At 44.9% G+C, this 15,571-nt stretch overlaps 1 protein-coding gene across 2 annotated transcripts in view; it reads left to right on the top strand.

Moving 5' to 3' along the window:
• Positions 1 to 15,571, top strand: part of TNFRSF19 (TNF receptor superfamily member 19) — a 106,571-nt gene that overhangs the window by 50,051 nt on the left and 40,949 nt on the right. For both annotated transcript variants that reach the window (XM_068266944.1, XM_068266945.1), the window contains exons 4-5: positions 2,361 to 2,539; positions 10,507 to 10,592. In XM_068266944.1, coding sequence (XP_068123045.1) covers positions 2,361 to 2,539; positions 10,507 to 10,592 — 265 coding nt within the window. The remainder of the gene's footprint in view (positions 1 to 2,360; positions 2,540 to 10,506; positions 10,593 to 15,571) is intronic.

Here is a 15,571-nt window from a genome sequence, read left to right as displayed (position 1 = left end):
GCTAAGTAGCAGGCCAGTGTGTGAACCTCCAGACAGCTTCCACACATTCACATAGGCCGCTTCATTAGACAACAGATACCTCACTGAGCACTGCTGTAAGCTAGCAATAATGCAACAGTGGGGGCCCTTGAGATTCTTTTATCATTCAAATGCTCTGTGGATTCTCAGATGAAGTGGATGGCTAGCTGCTGCCTATAAGGGTAAGGGAGATTATTAGCTCTGAAAAACACAGCACACTGTTCCGAGGCTCATTGTTCCCTCGAAGCTCTGGGAACATTAAATGGCTGACATGGTGTAAGAGAGTCCAGTTAATCCTGCTTTATTCTGTGTTATAACGCCCAAACCTCACACTGGTCTATAGCTAGAAGGATTACTTAGTCTTATTTGTAATTATGACTTGCAGTGATATTTGTTACTCTTACCTGGCCAGCAGACTGTTAACCAACCAACCCCGTCACTGCCACATAACGCCAGTCCTGCACTCCCTTCACTGGCTACCTATAAAATGGAGGGTCCTTTTCAAGATTGGCCTACTGACATTTTAAATCCCTAAATAATCTGGGCCCTGGATACATGAAAGAAATGTTGCAGCTGCGTAGCAATCCCTGCAATCTCAGGTCTACAGGTTCTAATAATCTAGTCATACCCAGAGTCCACTTGGAAATGTTTGGTCCCAGAGCCTTCTGTCATGCTGCTCCTACATTATGGAACTCCTTACCTCAGCAGATCAGAACAGCTCCATCCCTGGACGTGTTTAAATCCAGACTGGAAACCAACCTGTTCAGTCTGGCATTTGCAGAAATATAACTTTTGTTGTGTGAATACTTCATCCTACTACCAACTACTAAATCTGAGAGAGCCTAAGTGCTTTGAGTCCTATGGGAGAAAATCGCTATATAAATGTTATTGTATAGAATATTTGCACAAGATTAATGCTAATATTACGTCTGTATGGCACTTTTCTTGAGCAGCAGCCACAAACGGTGCACTTAATAGGCCACCCTGCTGTGTTGGGGAGTCTTGCCCATGAGCTCCTTACTTAGGAAGTACTGGCTTCAGCCAGGATTCGAACCCTGTACTCCTTTGTCAGGGGCGGTGCCCTTGGTACACTATCCAGCCAGATGAATAGTTATTGTAGTTCTCCATTGGTTCAAAATTTCTGGAAAATCCCCACTTAAGTGAGTAAGCAGAGAGGAGAAGGTAGAACTTGAGGATTTGGATTGGTACATGTCTGCCAGGTCTAAATAAGATCTATGATAGGTCTAATCTTTTAATGATGGCTGTTCAGAGAAAAGGAAAGTCTATTGGCACATTTGATAGACCTACGCTATGTACAGGGCTGGTGGAAGGACGCATGTGAATAGCAAGGAGCCTCTACCCTCTTTCCCTGAAATTAAGACATCCCCTGAAAGTAAGCCCTAGCAGGAATTTCGAGCATGCTCGCTATATAAGCCCTACCCCGAAAGTAAGCCCTAGCTGCAGTAAGGGGAAAAAGTATGGCAACTTGTGTTTCTACTGGAGCCAATGGTCTCGCAGGCAGGACCATGGCTCCAGCATTGGGGCAATCACTACATTCGCTGAGTAGCAGCCAGTGCAGTGATCGGCCCAATAACAGAGCCATGGTCTCACCTACGAGATCACTGGCTCCAGTAGAAACACAAGTTGCCGTACGTCTTCTCCATAGACTGAAGATTGGGACACAACAGCATGGAGCTGGGGGAAGAAGAGGATTAGGGGGCATCGCAGGACACTGGGGACAACGCGACATGGAGCTAAGGGTAAGAGGAGGGCACAGGGGACGCCAGAAGGACATAGGGTTACATGGGGGCGCAGGAGTTTAGGGGATAGAGGAGGACACGGGGACAGAGGTGGACACCAGGAGGACATTAAAGGTACAAGAGGGATCGAGGCACACAAGAGGTGGGTCCAGCAGAGGAAGAGGCGGCACAGTGGAGAAGGCAGGAGGACACACAGCACAGGAACTTGTGTGTTCATAGAATTATAAGAAATCCCCTGAAAATAAGCCCTAGCACAACATTTGGAGCAAAAATTAATATAAGACCCTGTCTTATTTTCGCGGAAGCATAATATGAGTGTGCAAAGAGTCAAAGCGCAACAGCCAATTAGTTACAAATTGCTTACTTGAGCAAATGCCTTTCCATAAATTCTACCGGAGAAGGGTTTATATAGGAGAACAGAGCCACTCTATTGTAGTAGCAAGTTTATTATTCCCTTCTTCACTGACAAATGTGTCTACCAAGAATTGGTATGTGTGGTTTTTGTTTTTCTGATGTCTGAGAACAGAAAAAATGTAAATCTCGCTAGAATCAGGAGTGAAATGCACTTTTCTCCTCTTGCAGGAATGTGGCTTTGGATATGGGGAAGATGCCCAATGTCTGCCATGCAGACCCAACAGGTTTAAAGAAGACTGGGGCTTCCAGAAATGCAAGACCTGCCTGGACTGCTCCACTGTGAACCGATACCAGAAGACAAACTGTACACCTACTGCCAATGCTGTGTGCGGAGACTGTTTACCCGGGTGAGTGAAAGGCAGAACCTCAAATTCATAGCAGCAGCCCCTGTAGTTGGGGGGCAGGGGGGGAGAAGGAATGAAGCTGTGGGGCCACCCCCCAACTACTCCTACTTTTTTATCTACTTCAGCACCCCTCCGCCATATCTGTTTTTGTTTTGACCATACTTGAGTGGAAGGGGTCACAGGTTTAGGGGGGAATTGTGATGGTCACACCTGTTATATGACCACCAGAAAATGGACACCTAGGCTGTGGAGGTCACCACAGGGAAGAGGGATATGGATAAAGGGTGATTTGAATGCTGGGGGGGAAGGGGGGTCTTCAAACATTTACTGTGAGGCCCTATGATTGGTAATTCTGCCTCAGTTTGCATTAAGTTGACAAATAAACAGTTAGAGGTTTGTCTGAAATCACAGGAGAGGGCAGCAAACTCGGTATAGAGGAGATCTGGAGTTATAACTTATATGGTTAGTGTTTGCAAGGGAGGAAATGATGTCGCGATGGGAGCAGAGAGGTGTGGAGCCAGCTACTGTATCCAGGTCAAGCTCAGTCAGAGGGGTGGAGCCAGCCACTGCATGCAGGTCAAGCTCAGTCACAGAGGGGTGGAGCCAGCCACTGCATGCAGGTCAAGTTCTGTGCATCAGAAGATACTACACTATATAAACACAGATCAGGGTAGTGATGGTACTGATTGTAGGTACTGGCCCTACATGGGTGGCAACATCTTTAGTCTTGTCAGGTACAGCTCTGTGGAATGTTTGTTTCTGAGAATTCCGGCGCTAGTGTAAATATTGCCTGGTCGCCCAGAATGCTCTAAGAGGAGAATTCCGCATAGCTAAACGGCCTAGGCTAAGCATCACTGAGAGAGCAGGGGCTGCATTCAATCTACAGTATTATATAGGACTAGCCAACCCGCGTCGTAGCATACGCCGCATCTATCTATCTAATAGAGTACGTGCCTCAACCTTGAAGCAAGAAGAAGTAGGCTTTCCATGAGAAAATGTATGCATGCTCAAACACCAAGTTTAACCCTAGCAAGTCTGGCTTTGCAAATCTGGCCTAATTGGCTATTCATGAGGCAATGCTCATGCAAATATGCATTTGCTTTCGCATGCCAAACTATGCAGGGTCAAAAAACCAATACTGCAAAGTGCTCTCTCGCTGCCTGGGAACCACAGCGGCACCCCGGAGTGGGAGGCTGGGTGGCGCAGCTGCCCCCCCCCCCCCCCCCCAGCATGGCCAGCGCTGGGGAGAGCCGTCCGCACCCACCTCCTAATATTAAAAACAGCCACTTACCTTAACGTCCATTGGGTTCTGCTACATGCGCATTAATTTTCTCATGGAAAGCATTTTGTGCAGTTTGTATCCTTTGGAGGCAGGTGGTGGATGGCTTGCTTCGGTGGTGTGAACCCTGGAGTGAGTGCGCCTGTCCCCCCCCCCCCCCCCCCCCTCTGGAGTGCTGTATGTGAGCCAGCCCTGAGCTCTAAAGCTCGGGGTGACCCATGCTTCTCTCCTTTCTCATGTGGTGCCCCCAAATTAATGCGCATGTAGCAGAACGCAATGGACGTTAAGGTAAGTGCCTGTTTTTATTATTGGGAGGTGGGTGCAGACGGCTCTCCCCGGCGCTGGCCAAACTTGGGAGGGGGGGGGGGGTCGTCCACGCCACCCAGCCTCCCCCTCCGGGGTGCCGCTGTGGTTTCCAGGCAGTGAGAGAGCCTGGGACCCTGCGGTCCCCCCAGTTGTATAAAAAGGGGGCATTGGGAATCCTCCCCGTGGCGCTCCTGGAGGCCTGGAGCACACCAAAAACTGCTAGCAGATCCGCAAAATGCTAGCAGATTTTGAAACGCTTTTTCTTATTTTTCTGTAGCATTTTGCGGTTTTGTAAAGCGTTTTTGGTGTAGTAGATTTCATATATTGTTACAGTAAAGCTGTTACTGAACAGCTTCTGTAACAAAAACGCCTGCAAAACCGCTCTGAACTGCCGTTTTTCAGAGCGGTTTGCGTTTTTCCTATACTTAAAGAGAATCTGTACTCTAATATTCTTACAATAAAAAGCATACCATTCTATTCATTATTTTCTCCTGTGCCCCTCTGTGCTGTTTCTGCCACTCTCTGCTGCAATCCTGGCTTGTAATTAACAGTTTTAGGCAGTGTTTACAAACAAACTAACCAGCTTCTAATAGGCTCAGCTAAGCATAGTGTGTGAGTCATTCACAGTATGCAGGGGGCCTGCAGAGGGTGTGTATCGCTTCTACCAATCACAAGCAGCCCTGCACATTCCACACAATCAAGCTTTAGCCCGACAAACAGGACAGAGGAAAGATACATTGATTTATTACAGAGACAGTGCAGTTAGGAAAGACTGCAGTAAGCCAGAGCAGATTAGAACAGGCATAGGAACTTATAGGATAGAAGAACTAAGGCTGAAAAATTTGTTACACAGTCTCTTTAACATTGAGGCAGAAACGCATCCGAAATCCAAAAAAATGCCTCACCTCGGGAGTATGCGTTTCAGATAAACGCCTCCCGCTCTGGTGTGCACCAGCCCATTGAAATACATTACCCAAGCGTATCCGCAGCCGCAAGTGGATCGCAAAACGCTGCCGAACCGCTCTGGTGTGCACTAAGCCGGATAGTGCTAATGTAGCATGTAGCAGGGTGACTGCTTTGTGGTATTGGTTTGTGCATGCATTTGCATGAGCATTGCCTCATGTATATCCAATTAGGCCAGATTTGCAATGTCAGACTTGCTAGGGTAAGGCCTCTTTTCCATGGACTGTGAATAGGCAGTGAAATGGCTCTCAAACTCTCACAACTGCTCACTGCTGCCTGGTAACTGCTTGCTGCTGCCTGGTAACTGCTTGCTGCTGCCTGGTAACTGCTTGCTGCTGCCTGGTAACTGCTTGCTGCTGCCTGGTAACTGCTTGCTGCTGCCTGGTAACTGCTTGCTGCTGCCTGGTAACTGCTTGCTGCTGCCTGGTAACTGCTTGCTGCTGCCTGGTAACTGCTTGCTGCTGCCTGGTAACTGCTTGCTGCTGCCTGGTAACTGCTTGCTGCTGCCTGGTAACTGCTTGCTGCTGCCTGGTAACTGCTTGCTGCTGCCTGGTAACTGCTTGCTGCTGCCTGGTAACTGCTTGCTGCTGCCTGGTAACTGCTTGCTGCTGCCTGGTAACTGCTTGCTGCTGCCTGGTAACTGCTTGCTGCTGCCTGGTAACTGCTTGCTGCTGCCTGGTAACTGCTTGCTGCTGCCTGGTAACTGCTTGCTGCTGCCTGGTAACTGCTTGCTGCTGCCTGGTAACTGCTTGCTGCTGCCTGGTAACTGCTTGCTGCTGCCTGGTAACTGCTTGCTGCTGCCTGGTAACTGCTTGCTGCTGCCTGGTAACTGCTTGCTGCTGCCTGGTAACTGCTTGCTGCTGCCTGGTAACTGCTTGCTGCTGCCTGGTAACTGCTTGCTGCTGCCTGGTAACGGCTTGCTGCTGCCTGGTAACGGCTTGCTGCTGCCTGGTAACGGCTTGCTGCTGCCTGGTAACGGCTTGCTGCTGCCTGGTAACGGCTTGCTGCTGCCTGGTAACGGCTTGCTGCTGCCTGGTAACGGCTTGCTGCTGCCTGGTAACGGCTTGCTGCTGCCTGGTAACGGCTTGCTGCTGCCTGGTAACTGCTTGCTGCGCACACAGCTCAACAGTCCGTGGAAAAGAGGCCTTAAACTTGGTGTTTGATCACGCATACATTTTCTCATGCAAAGTACTTCTTCTTCTTGTTTGAAGGTTGAGGCACTTAGTCTATTATATATATATATAGATAGATAGATAGATAGATAGATAGATAGATAGATAGATAGATAGATAGATAGATAGATAGATAGATAGATAGATAGATATAGATTAGGAAGTGTTTCTCATGCTGAAACCAGGAAAATTACCATAAAAGTGGTTATCCTGAATAATTTATTATATTATATGTCACTACAGTGCCTCTTTAAAGGAAACCAGAGACGATAAAAAAATAAGTTTTATACATACCAGGGGCTTCCTCCAGCCGCATGTGCACGGATCACTTCCATGCTGCCGCCCTAAGTCTTCTGTATCGCCGGTACCGGAACCCGTAACTTCGGCCAGTCTGACGCAAGAGAAGTGCGCTCTCTACGTAGCTTTATGGCAGCCGTGAGAGAGATACGGAGAGAGCGCACTTCTCTAGCGCAGTCTGCCAATAGACATGTATATAGTGCTTTTTGGATCTCTCCCAAGGCTGTATTTTGCATAATGAACTAACAATAATTAAGCATTAAAATCCTTCTAGATAAATACATACCTAGGATATGCCCCGTAGCTTATTGTAACCACTTCGCTGATTGCATGTTCCTCTCATTCAGCATGGCTGTATATGGGAAAGTTCAGCGTGGCGGTTATGGACATATGGAGGAGCAGAGCGGCGAGGTCAGCTGTTGACAATAGACACGGTTATTAGGGTGAATCTGTGTCCTTTCTTCTGCAGGCTGTGCGCTGAATGATAGAGCCGTACTGAATGTAATACTTTATTTTGACAAGCGTAGATTAATTAAATACTGCTTAGACAGGCTCACTTGCAGCTCATTAGTGTCTACATTTCAAAGGCCCACTGCTCCGGTTCCTCCGTATTAAATGAATTCCCTGCCTGCTATGGAATTACTAATTGTCGCTGCTCTCCACCATTCAGAGGAGCACAATATTTTTCTAATGATTTGAGAAGGAAAAGCTCAAAGTGAGAAACTCATTTGGAATTCTTAATTCAGGCTTCTTTTGTGTGTCTACAATTGTGTTTGGTGCTCTTCTGGTAGAGAGCTTGCACTGCCACAGGGCATCATTATAATGCGGATGCACGGAAGAGTTAAAGCACAACTTGAAGAACTTTAGCAAAAAGGGGGGAAAAAACTAATTCAATACATTGCAAAGTGAGAAATTAAAAATAGAAGAGAGATCAGGAAATGATTGATATTCGCCATGTAATTTGTTCATGTTTGATCCACAATCAGCATGCACGTCATCATCTTTACTACTGGCAGACATGAATAAAACAGACAGCACCAACTGCGTTATCTATAACCACACACCCTAACAATGCGATAGGTTGAAAGGTTTTTTTTTTTTTATTATTTTTATTTTTTATAGATATACATATGCACAGAGGGAGATGCTGAATGCTTGGCAGTTGGAAATATTATTTCCAACCATTATTTCCCACAATGCAACAAGGCTCACAGAAAATAAACTTTCAGGACCGAGGTCTTGACATCACACTGTGGGAGGGGTTTCACCACAATATCAGCCATACAGACCACCTACCTAATGATCTATTTGAGAAAAGGTAAAGAGTTTTAATGGAAATTAGGTACTGGCCACTGATTAAGATAAAGTTCAATCTCTGGTTACAGTTCCTTTTTAAGCACGGTTAAAGAATGTATGTGTGTGTATATATGTATATGTATATATATATCTCTATACCCGTGCCTAACTAGAATGTGGAATAAAATAAAAAACTATTTATACAAGAAACAAGATGAAGAAAACTCTTATGAGCCAGACCTTCTTCCAATCTGTCGATTTTGGAGATCTAGTGCAACAACCTGTGTGGTCAACTGCAGCGCCCCCCGATCTCCCTCAAAAATTAGCTTGTGTGGATAAAAGGTGATAGCCCCCTCTACAGGGAGGCTCCCTCCCGCTCTCGTTATTATTTAAAACGCATACATCTAAAATGTACTTTTCTCCCAGAGTAAAGTGCACTATAAATGACTCTTTTCCTATGTTGTCGCTCACAGTAGGTGGTTCTAAATCTGACAGAACTAACAGGTTTTGGACTAGTCTGTCTTTTCATGGGGGATTCTTAGCAGTAAAACACTCTCTCTCTCTCTCTCTCTCTCTCTCTCTCTCTCGCTCTCTCGCTCTCTCGCTCTCTCGCTCTCGCTCTCTCTATCGCTCTCTCTCTTGCTCTCGCTCTCTCTATCGCTCTCTCTCTCGTTGTTGCTGTAAAATTAAATATAATAATGTTTTCAAGATAGATTGCAATTGGATCTCAAGAGTTTCCCATGCAATCCAAAGTTAAGATACATAGGTGGTGCTGGTGGCGGAGATGTAATTTTCTTATAGCATGCTGGCTTCTGCTAAAAGATCACACTCCTCTTTCACCGTTCAGCTTATGATTTTTCTCATGATGTTTCTCATGAAGTATTTGTCCCGCTCTGCCTGTTTTGGTCCACAAACGTCTCTTGTTGTAATTCCAAAGTGTCACTGAGCATGGCTGACTGCGGTTACTCATCACTGCCATTTTGTCAAGAATGCAGAGATTGTTTTTACACGCGGCAGAATAATCTCATTACTGCAGAAAGCTAGCAGGGCGGCTCTCAGAAGTCTGTTTTTTCCACGTTTTTCCCTGGTGGTCGTTATGACTTGTTCCTAATCAGGGAATCTCCTCTCAGAGACCGTTTTTGCTAAATCGGCGCGGCTTTTCGCATTTAATGCTATAGATGTCACGATAATCATTTATACAATAAAGAGTAGCTTTATACTAGATTGTGTTGGCGTGAAGGATACAAAGTATGGTTTTGCCTTCTTAAAACAGAAGTTAATTGCATGAGATCATATCCCTTTATCCAAAATGCAACCATTCAAGACACTGGGTGGCATCATACAAATAATGTATTGTTGGTTTTGTAAGCTAGGTGTGTGTCCAGCTGATTTGTAGTGCACCTATAGCTCTTAATTACACATAATTATTAGTCCAACTTGTATCCAACTGTGGAGACCCCAAAACCAACGTGATTAATGTAGTGGACTAAAAAAAACGATTCCAGAAAGACTTTCCACATACAAAATCCCTCAAATCTATAGCTTGGGGGGAGGGGGGGGGGGAGAGAGACCCCAAAGTCTGGCCACTTCGGTATCTGGACGGCCAGTGTGAGAAGTGGCCAGCTACTGCGGCCAATAAACGCAAAACTTCAAAATAATTATCACACTTAGGCCGACCAGAATGAGACCTGACCAGAGCTGGCCGGCCAAGTCCTGAAAAAAGGAACAACTCTGTAAAAGGTTATCAGTGGCTGTGGCAGGCGTCTGCACAATATAACCTAGTTAGATCAACCATTTGGCCACCATGGGATAAAATTTTTTTTAACTTCATCCCAATCCGTAGCTGCTACTCCCGTCCCCACGAGAAATCTTCACCTTTTCTCAAATAGGTCATCAGGGGGTTATGTGTGGCTGATGTTGTGGTGAAACCCCTCCCACAGTGGGATTTCAGGACCATGGGCCTGACAGTTTGCTGTCTGTGAACCTCGTTGCATTGTGGGACATTTTGTCTAACTGCCAAGCAAGCAATATCTTCCTCTGCATACGACTCTCTGTAAATGAACATTCCGTATAGGTCACCTGGCAGAACTAAAGATGTCGCCACCAGTGATACATTTCAGAATGTAAATCAGGGAGAGAAAAGGTTTTACAATGGGCAAACACTGACTAAATAATCTTTAAACGAATATTGTAAAAAAAAACCCCGCTAAAACAGAAAAAGGTTGTGGTGGCTTACCTGAATGATGACAAATTCCTTCGTATATGGAATAAACTAATTTTATTGAGCACTAGGCAACACGTTTTGTGGGTCTCTGCCCACTTCCTCAGGCCAAAGGCAGTGCCAGAAATAAATAAAGCCTGCATGAGAAATGCATCTCCAGTGGCCTCTCCAGTTTTTTTCTCCATGGTGTCTCTTTTGGTCACCCTATCCAACCTCTTCTTGGCAGAATGGGGTGGGAAGGGCAGACAATATTTACCATTGCACTACAGAAAAACAGTACTGCTATTAAAATAAAAATAACAATTTTGGGAGCCTATATCTATAGCTATATACAGTATAGACAGTTAAATTTCACAGTTTAAAACCACTCTTAAATCTCAAAAACACAGCATCTCTTTAAACTGAACAGATTAACATTAGAAACTTTATATTACAGGTATTATAGAAAGACAAAACTTGGTGGCTTTCAGGACATGGAGTGCGTCCCCTGTGGAGATCCACCACCTACCTATGAGCCTCACTGTAAGTACACCCCTGTTTTCTGTTATATGGCTTGATACATGCTTTGCCAGTTTTCTTCAAAGAGATGGATTTCCAGATACAGCACTCTTGTTTTGTCACCATCCAGGTTTCACAACTGTAAAAACAGTAAAAATGAATGGTAATCATGGCGTAGATACAAGTGATGATCCGTTCTGAGCAAGGTATCATTGTCGGAGGGAGACTTATTACTCTTGATTCATTCTTAAGTTGTAGGAAGGCATGCCAAGTTCAGCGCGGTGTTGCCTCATGCAGCACGGTCTTGTCATGTGCTGAGTGGTCTTGCCTTGTTCAGCCCCGTGTTGTCTCATGCAGAGCGGTCTTGCTTTGTTCAGTGCGGTCTTGCCTTGTTCAGTGCGGTCTTTCCTCGTGCAGCGCAGTCTTGCCCCATGTTGTGTGGTCTTGCCTCCTTTAGCAGGCTTACATGTGTCCTGGATACCTTGAAATTTGTGTAATTCTCCAAAGAGGAATGAAGTAGCACCATTCGTATAAATGAATGTATGTATTTTTGAGAGGATGACCAATCTTTTTTGAGGCTTGCATCTAGTCTCCTTCATTAGCTGTAATGAGCGGCCTCACTCTACTTTATTTTATATACCCTATTGTGTTTTTTTTGTCAAGACATGATTGGCTCCTGGTAGCATCATGCAACACATTCCAGTACTCCCTAACATTCTCTTGCCCTTGCTGCTATACTAGATGGCACCTAAGGCCACCTTATGACCCACACTGGTTTACAAGGCTTCATGGATTTGAGGGCAGGGATAAATTGGTGAATGCAGTAGGTATTGGTGCAGTATATTGGGGATGAGTTGTCAAAGCTAGCGCTATTGTTTCCTGGCGTTTGCCGCCTCTGAAAGCAACATGTTGCTTTCGAGAGTAGATGCAACTCCGGGATCTACCGCCAGGTTTTCATGAAAGCCTGCAAAAGCCAGCTCTAAACGCTCCCATTCATTTGAATGGGACGGCAGTAGATCCCAAAAAACGCCCCATCTGAAACGCCGCATTAAACACCCCAAAAACGCCCATGTGAACCAGCCCTAGCTCTTCAGGCCAAATGCCTAATTTTGCTCCAATTTGCATAAATCAGCCTCATAATGTTTTTCATTTTAGTATTTTAAAGAGTAACTGAAATCATCAACTTTGTTACAAACAAATATTACTTCTAAACTTTCCTTACAGATACAGGTTGTTTTAATCACGTCTATGGTTTACACATGTCAAGCTCCAGAGAAACTTCTGTTCTTCACTGTCAGGTCTCTGTGAGTCTCTGTAAAATCAACAAAACTTCTTGAGTGTTAGATCTAGTTGTGCCCTTTTTGGTGTAGACAAATTCTGTTCAGGGGAATTCACTCCTGGACCTCCCCAGCTCTCCTGAAAAGTAAGCAGAAGCCAAGACACTTCTTTTTGCCACAGTAAACACTGCTGATAACAAGATAGGGCTGTAAAGTTCAAACATTAGCAATTTTGGTTTGTTTTACAGATGAATGAAGCAGATCAAACTGACATGACTGCTGTTTAGAATCCGGTGGTCTAATTTCCACTAGCCTGTGTCTTGCAGAGGGCACACCAGCACGTGGAAGTGATGCGAGCACGCATCCAAATCGCGCACGGCTTGGGATTCACGTGCGTGCTGCAGAAATCTGCAGCTAGCCATCCAGATTTGCAGTGGCGTGCAATCTGGAGGGCAAGTCAATGGCCACATAGGCAGCGTTTCCCCATGTGACTCGCCTGCTGGGGAACGCTGCAGATGTGGGATGAAGTCTTCCAAAGAGGAAACGGTTTTAGAAGTTCATCTCTTAAATTGCAAATAAAAATATGAGACTCCAGTAAAGTCCTATGTAGCATTAGTACTACACCTATATTAAAGTCTCTCTTAAAGGATACCCAGGGTCGGGGAAAAGTTTACTTACTTAGGCTTTTTCCAAGTAACTTTCACTTGCTTTAAGCATTGTCATAATAGCGAAAGGCTGCTGTACATTGACTTTTAACTGCAGATTTTGTAGGAACCATTATGGAACTAGAAACTGTTTATTATCCAAAACCGTGTGCTCTTGCATTCAGATTAAGTGATTATGGTGAATTATGCGCTGTTACTCTCCTGCTGAATGAGATATCTTGAGTACATCTTTTGCTTGCAGGCATGTCAAAGTGGTGTTTATTGAGCTGCATACCTACTGTGTGCTGCTGCTGCTCTGTAGCTCTTGTACAGAGCTTAACCATTTATAATAATTAAGACTTCACACTCTTCCATGTGTCATTAAGGCTACATACCTTTAACACCTTGCAGCTGAACAGTTAGATTATTTAAAAAAAAAAGTTTCAATGGTTAAATGCAAAAAATGAAGTACAAAGCGTAATATGTGATTGATTTGTTAATAATGTCAAATATAATGACAAGGCGCACAATAGAGGTGTATTTAAGAAAAAAGATAAAGTATATTTATACTTGGCGTACACAAATCCCATGCCAAGTAGCCACAAGTCTATGCTTTTCCGTGGTGGCACCAACTCTACCATTTAAACAGCACCAGCCTCTTGTCTGAAAATTCTTCTCCCTAGCCCATGGTGGACCAATCCCTTGCATTGCTTGCACCCAGCACACATGCATCTGTACAGCGCCCTCCATATGCCAAAGCCCTGGTGCCTAGTGGAGCACATATATTGCCCTCACTATACCCCAGTCAGGGATATAAAGCCCAACACTCCAAGAAGTCCTAGTTAGATGTCACTTACTCTGCCGGATAGGGATGGTCAATGAGATGCAAATAGCATCAGGTTGATGCAAGATTTATGCAAATTTTGTATGCAAATGTATGCAGGTTTGAAAATGGTCCAGATGAATTCTGCCTTGCCGGACTCGATTAGTCTGTTTTCAAGCTCCCTGCAGAATTTGCATAATCCTGCATCACCTGAGAATTATTTGCATCTCATTGACAATCTGTAGTGCCAGATAACTCCAGCTGTGCCAGTTATATCAAGTGTCAGTTGCATGGACCTGCTGTCAGCCATACATGCTGAGCTCCTCGTCCACCCGCTGCAGGCCACTTAAATGAAGTGCAGCCGACATTCTCTGAAGGTCACATGGAACCGTGGCAACTTTTGGGACTTTGGGGGGCGCTCCCCTACAGACAGAACGGTACCTCCTTCTCCACACCTACATTTTTCGCTTTTCCCACAAGGCTTTCTCCATTGGCCTTCAGACAGAATGGTGTCTCCTTCTCCACTCCTACATGTTTCACCCCTCCCATCAGGATTTCTCAAGGCTGTGTCTGTAGAGAAGCATTTGTCCAATTCTCATTGTCAATCACCAATGATCATTTTGGTAACAATCATTGCAAAAAAGTATGTAGCTTTTGCAGGGGCATAGCAATGGCCATAGATGGGGCCCTAGAGAGGAGGGGGCCCAGGTGGTACTTGATGAGTTCACTTTTTTATACCACCCTCTGACTTTGTCTCAGTGCCCTTGGACTATACACAGTGTACATTGCATGCAAATGTAAATTGCCCAGTCTACTCATATCCATAAGGTTGAGGGAGGTGGCAATGCACAAGAGTGCCTAGATCTGATGGCCCCATAAAAATGTTGCTACAGGGATGTCCTGTAAACATGCTACTGTCTCGGGCAAGACAGCTGTTCAGGGGCAAGTCTAGTATAATGTGCAGGTAGCCTTAAGGTAGCCATACATTTAGCAATGATGGGCAGATTCGACCAAGAGACAAATTGCTCTCTGATCGAAACTGTTCAGAGAGACATGTGTTGGCTGCCCATACAATGCAGGCCGATTCCTGATTGAGTTCATGCTGAAATCAATCAGGAATCGGCCTTGTGATGCTGCATCTGCCGCCTCTGTCAACTCTAATATCAAATGTACACCCCAACCCCCATGCACTGTACTTTACCTGTTCATGTCTGTTGCTGGCTCCGGCCTCCATCCGTAATCCGCATACACGAGCTCCACATAGTTGCCGGTGTGTAATGCCACACATGCGGCCATGCGGATTGTGTCGGACATGGACAGGTAAAGTACAGTGCACAAGGGCGGTTGATTTGACATTAGTGTGGACAACGCCAGGTGTTTCCTGATATCGCTTGCCGTTACTGCCATGCACCCGATCGATCACGACGGGCCAACATCTTGCAGCACGTCCGATCGATACATGCAACCAATTTCGGCCCAAAATTGGTCACATCATTGATCCAGCATATTCTTAGCAGCAACGATTGTCGATCGCCCGCCAAGTCGATAGATGTATGGCCACCTTTACTGTCTTTCCTTAAAGCGGTTTAAAACCCTCACATAATATTCAATAAAAACATGTTTTCCTACTTTTTATATGCCATATGGTTATCATATTTGCATTTTTGCATAAGTATTATTCATTTAGAAATTATAGGTTCCCAAAAGTACAGTTTTTTGCATTTTATTAATAACTGGTTTTATTCATTGTGTGTTGAAGGCAGACATGCTTTCAGTGTCTCTCTGTCTCCAGGAGCTTCTGCACAATCATTCTTCACTTGATACATTTAAGTAAACACAAGATAACATTATCTACAACTTCCGATGTGTCCAGGTTTCAATGCACTGAACTTTCAAGCTCTGTGTGTAACCCTTCGAATGCTGGTTGCATATAATATGCTGTAAATAATTTTTTAGAGCAAAGAAGTGCTGGGTTATATTCCACTTCAATCGGTGACCGTTTTTATAATGAGATATCTATAGCAGTAGATAAAGACTACATCAGTAAGCAGCCCCTCACTATGAGCTTCCTTCCTTCTGCTAGTTGTAAACTGATTTGGCAGCTGCCACTAACCTCAACCCTCGAGCTGTAATTTCCGTAATGTATAGTTAATGAAAACTTGAACAGTGAGCATGTGAAACCTTTTGTAATTTTGTGTGGCAGGTGATCAGAGATGATGGGCTTTCTGGTGGTAAAATCTCATCAGCAGAGTCCCCAGA

This window comes from Hyperolius riggenbachi, chromosome 2, assembly GCF_040937935.1.
Source record: "Hyperolius riggenbachi isolate aHypRig1 chromosome 2, aHypRig1.pri, whole genome shotgun sequence".
Lineage (NCBI taxonomy): Eukaryota > Metazoa > Chordata > Amphibia > Anura > Hyperoliidae > Hyperolius > Hyperolius riggenbachi.
Note: the sequence above shows the minus strand (reverse complement) of the source record. Positions and strands in the feature narration are given on the sequence as shown.